Source organism: Alosa pseudoharengus, unplaced genomic scaffold (assembly GCF_046254945.1).
Source record: "Alosa pseudoharengus isolate Yale_2024_CS ecotype anadromous, Long Island Sound unplaced genomic scaffold, YU_APseudo_1.1 YU_APseudo_1.1_scf_21, whole genome shotgun sequence".
In the NCBI taxonomy this organism is placed as follows: domain Eukaryota; kingdom Metazoa; phylum Chordata; class Actinopteri; order Clupeiformes; family Clupeidae; genus Alosa; species Alosa pseudoharengus.
The window spans coordinates 7362146-7366798 of record NW_027468674.1 but is presented as its reverse complement, the minus strand read 5'-3'; the positions used below and the strand labels follow the sequence as shown (position 1 = coordinate 7366798).

Here is a 4653-nt window from a genome sequence, read left to right as displayed (position 1 = left end):
GGGTATAGTAAATGAGTATATAATCAAACAACACTCTGATACCAAAATGAAAATGACCATGAGAATGACGGCCCCTGTGAGGTCTCATTCCAACAAATCCGGCCCACTGCCTGTATGAGTTTGACACCCCTGGCAAAGTAACAGGAACACGGATATGAAACAGCGGAATGGATGCAATTACTGTAAAAATGACTTTAATTATTCATCATCACTGAAATGGCTTAGGAAAAATGTAAATGGTTCCATGGGTTTCTGCTGTATAAGAATGTGTGTGTGTGTGTGTATCTGTGTGTGTAAGAGTGTGTGTGCAGACCCATTAATGGGTATCATTAAGCGATATGTCATAGGTTCTGCAGGTTTAAGAGGCCAGTCTGTGATGACACTAATGAGATTGTCCACTCTGCAAAGAGCCATGACTGTGCATGGCAAAACCTGGAAAAAGATCTTCATTTCATTTGACTTCAACTCACCCATTAAAAGAAAAGGACATCTTAGAAAGAGAGAAGCACATTGAAAGCATTATGCACCAATTTGTTCTGGGTTGAATCAGGACCCTGGTGCACATCAATGCCACGTTAAACAGAGTGTGATTGTCTGAAAATGACGTTGAAATGTCACCAATATTCAAACTGAACAGGACAACTGTTTTTATTTGTGCAGTTATGCTTATATCAAAGGGTATACACTATACAGACATATATATCATGTGGCTTAAATGCTTTATTTGTTCATTTGTTTGCTTATGTCTTGGTGTCACGGGTACGCTGGCGACTACGTCGCTCCATCCGGCATCTTTTGTGTTGTGTGTCAATGTCTTGTGTGTGGAGCACTTTGGGTTGCCTACAAAAAGGCCCTATATAAATAAAAGTGGTTTCACTTGACTTTATAAATCCCTTCATTATGTTTCATGGATGCTAGACTCAAAGTGTTTCTGTTTACCTTACATATTTCAGATACAGTACTAACTTGAATTCCATTTCAGCTAAGCCTTCTGAAATGTCTATGGAAGTGGGTCCAAGTGCAGCTGTGCTCTCTAGATATCTACTATCAGTCACCCCATACTCAAGTATCTTGCTAGCCTGGGCTCCGCCTGCCTACGTGCTTCCACTTGGTTTCTTTTCCCTACAGTACTCCAGAGAGTCTGGTATCCAGGCTAGTATTTTGCCACAATCTAGAAGAAAAAAATGGTACCCATATAGTTTAAAGTGTTGTTTGGACAAGGCGTTCAGTTTAATCTGAATGCATGATATCCTGTGAATGGCACACTCTTACTCTGTTATAATAAAAGGTTTATTGACCCCCTTCATATTAGACTTATAGTCGTATCCATTACTTAAAAGACATTTACAGTGACACTGCTCTAGGTTCATTTCAAGTAGACACAGTAGTCTCCATGAGAGCCATGCGCTTTGAATGCGGTGTGTGTAAGATCTCTGGGCAGCACTCTTGCACTGCGCTTTTCTCGGCACAATAACAGAAGTGTTTTGGAGCTGGGCAAGCCATTGAACATCATGAGTGCTGCAGTGTCATTTTCCCGTTGTATGTGAAGGCCGCTTCACAATGCCTGGTCAAAAGGACTGAAAAAGTTGTACTGTGGAATGTGCTTTCACAGCGAAGCATACGGCTGTCATCTTCTGTTACATGACAGAAAGTACGTGGTAGAGGGAGAACATGAAAAAATGAGTGCTTTACTGACATACGGTGCAATTGCAAAGAGTCCATGTACAGCAATAGGCAGCATCTCATCACACCCCATACCCCATGTTCAGTACGACTTTACTTGACAGTATCGACATAAGAGTGACATGACACTGTCATGACCGTGTCATAAACAAGTCATAACCGTTTATGATATAACGCTTCTGTTATTAAGTGACATTCGGTTTTTGTCATAACAAGTTAAGGTTAGTGTTAGAGTTAGGGTTAAGGTTAGGTTTAGGATTAGGGTTAGAGGTTAGGATTAGGTAGGGTTATGATGTGTCATGACAGTGTCATGTGTTCACAACTTGCATTGTATTGAAATAACACATCTTTTGTCCAGATAGGGACAACACAGTTTGTGTTGTTTCCAACATCGCTTTTTTATGTGTTGAAAATAACACAACTTGCATTGGTTTGTTTTTTTAACACATCTTTTGTACAGATTGGGACAACACAGTTCACTCCCTGCACTCCCCGTTTGTCCCTTTCATGTCCTGACCACTCTCCACCGTCCTATCAATAAAATCTAGAAAAAATAAATACTGTAAATAAAAAACAATATTCAGTGAAATGTTACAAGTGTGGCGTGGTGATTAAGGGACACCACAGCACCTCTCCTCAACCTCTTCAGTGTTCCAGAGCAGTACTGGGCCTGAGTCAGTACTTAGAAGACTGGAGTGTCTCACGGCAGGTTTTTGAATGAAGCTTTTTCCCCCGTTTGTTTGCTTCGAGTTTCCTGCTTACATTTCAACGTTCAATGCTCTCAAATGGACTGAGGAGGTAGTTCTCTGCAAACATACATGGGCGCTGGATGAAGGGCTTTTGTTGTTTTTGTTGCAATTGAAGAAGTTAAGAATGTTTATGCAAAAATTTTCAAATGCAACAGATCAAAAGAAAACATGTTCATCTCAAATGTTTCAAAGAATTTCAATGCACCTCAGGTTTCCAGTCTTTTTTCCATTGCCCCTTTCTCCTACATCCCTTAGCGGCCTTGTCTGCTTTCCTTAAGGCCGTTCTGGATACAAAGTGGTTTGTGCAGCATTGGCAACTGGGTTCAGTGCAAAAGAGCAGTCGCCACTTCGTACCGCTGCCTAAGCTTACTGCGCTGTGCCTTGGTCGACACTGCGGCAAACGGTTCTTGCACGAGCCATTGGAAGTTAAGGTTTTCACTGGGAGTTAAGGTGCCGTTATGGCGTTGCTAGACCATGGTACTGGTGGTGATGGAGGTCTCCTCAGGAGTGGTCTGCTTGTTGAGTTAAGGTGCCGTTATGGCGTTGCTAGACCATGGTACTGGTGGTGATGGAGGTTTCCTCAGGAGTGGTCTGCTTGTTGAGTTAAGGTGCCGTTATGGCGTTGCTAGACCATGGTACTGGTGGTGATGGAGGTTTCCTCAGGAGTGGTCTGCTTGTTGAGTTAAGGTGCCGTTATGGCGTTGCTAGACCATGGTACTGGTGGTGATGGAGGTTTCCTCAGGAGTGGTCTGCTTGTTGAGTTAAGGTGCCGTTATGGCGTTGCTAGACCATGGTACTGGTGGTGATGGAGGTTTCCTCAGGAGTGGTCTGCTTGTTGAGTTAAGGTGCCGTTATGGCGTTGCTAGACCATGGTACTGGTGGTGATGGAGGTCTCCTCAGGAGTGGTCTGCTTGTTAGGCAACGACTTGAGGTACTCCAGGTGCCGACGCGCGTCCTCCTGGTTGGCGCGCACGTAGTAGACCAGGTAGGAGATGACCATGGCGAACCAGCCGAACATGGTCACCAGCATGGCCACGTCGGTGGTCCGTTTGAGTCCGGCGCACAGGTCGAGCTCTTGGGCCACCATGACGAAGGACTTTCCCGTGGCGCCGGCGTCCTCCGGCACGGTGGAGTGGCACACCACGCTGGCCAGCGAGGCCGGCTCCAGCTCCAGCTTTGGCATGGCTTCCTGCAGAGCGCAGTCGCAGCGCCAGGGGTTGTCGGTCAAGTTGGTCTTGGACCGCAGGCCGCCCAGCGCCTCGGGGTCCAGCTCCTGCAGCTGATTGGAGGACAGGTCCAAGCTCTGCAGCGACGGGCCGAGCGCCGCGAGGGAGCCGGGCTCCAGGCGGGCCAGCTTGTTGTGGGAGAGGTCCAGCTCCGCCAGTAGGGGGAGTCCCAGGAAGGCGTCGGCCGGGATGCTGGCCAGCTGGTTGTAGTCCAGGTAGAGGCGGCGGGTGGCGTTGGGGATGTTCCTCGGCACCTCGGTGAGGAGCATGCCGCTGCAGCGCACCACCAGCTCCCCGCCGTCGCCGCCGCCGTCATCGCTCAGGGAGCAATAGCAGCTCTCAAAGCAGCCGGTGGCCTTCAGCTCCTGGAGAGCTGTGGCCGCCGAGGAGAGCACCAGGGCACTGAGGAGCACTTGTGCCGCGGCGGTGCGGCGGAGCAGCCAAACTGCAGAGAAAGGCATTATGGGATGCCGGCATTCCCACCTATAGAGAGACAGAGACAGCAGCAGCAAGTCTAGCTTTGTCTAAAGGAGAGAGTGGGAGAAGAGAGAGAGAGAGAGAGAGAGTTTCCTTTATTATCAATAAATACGGAAACCCAACATTAGTAAAAACAACATGCACTAAAAGACAAAACAATAAGAGATTGAAAAAAAAATTGCTATGTATCAATCAGCTCATGTCCTTCTTTATACGTACAGTACTGAGGTCTCAGGTGTATCTGTCTATGTTGGCCGACACTTGTAATGACTTCTTGATCCTGATTAATGAAAGAGTAAAAAGCAGACTACATTGACATTAGCGATGTCCCTGCATGGTATCATTAAATGCTGCAACTAACAATTAATCTGTTGATTATTTTCTCTATTAATCATGGAGTTGTTTATTCAATAAAATGCCAGAAAAAAGTCAAAAAAATAGTGAGTCAGTGAGTGTTTCCCAAAGCCAAATAATATGTCCTTAGAAGCTTTGTTTAGTCCACATGCCAATAATACTTA

At 46.2% G+C, this 4653-nt stretch overlaps 1 protein-coding gene across 1 annotated transcript; it reads right to left on the bottom strand.

Moving 5' to 3' along the window:
• Positions 1-1206: 1206 nt before the first annotated feature.
• Positions 1207-4176, bottom strand: LOC143138383 (leucine-rich repeat-containing protein 3-like). Its single transcript, XM_076298863.1, has one exon. It carries the CDS (start codon positions 4117-4119, stop codon positions 3295-3297), a length of 825 nt encoding a protein of 274 aa, XP_076154978.1. The 5' UTR covers positions 4120-4176; the 3' UTR covers positions 1207-3294.
• Between the last annotated feature and the right edge of the window lie 477 nt (positions 4177-4653).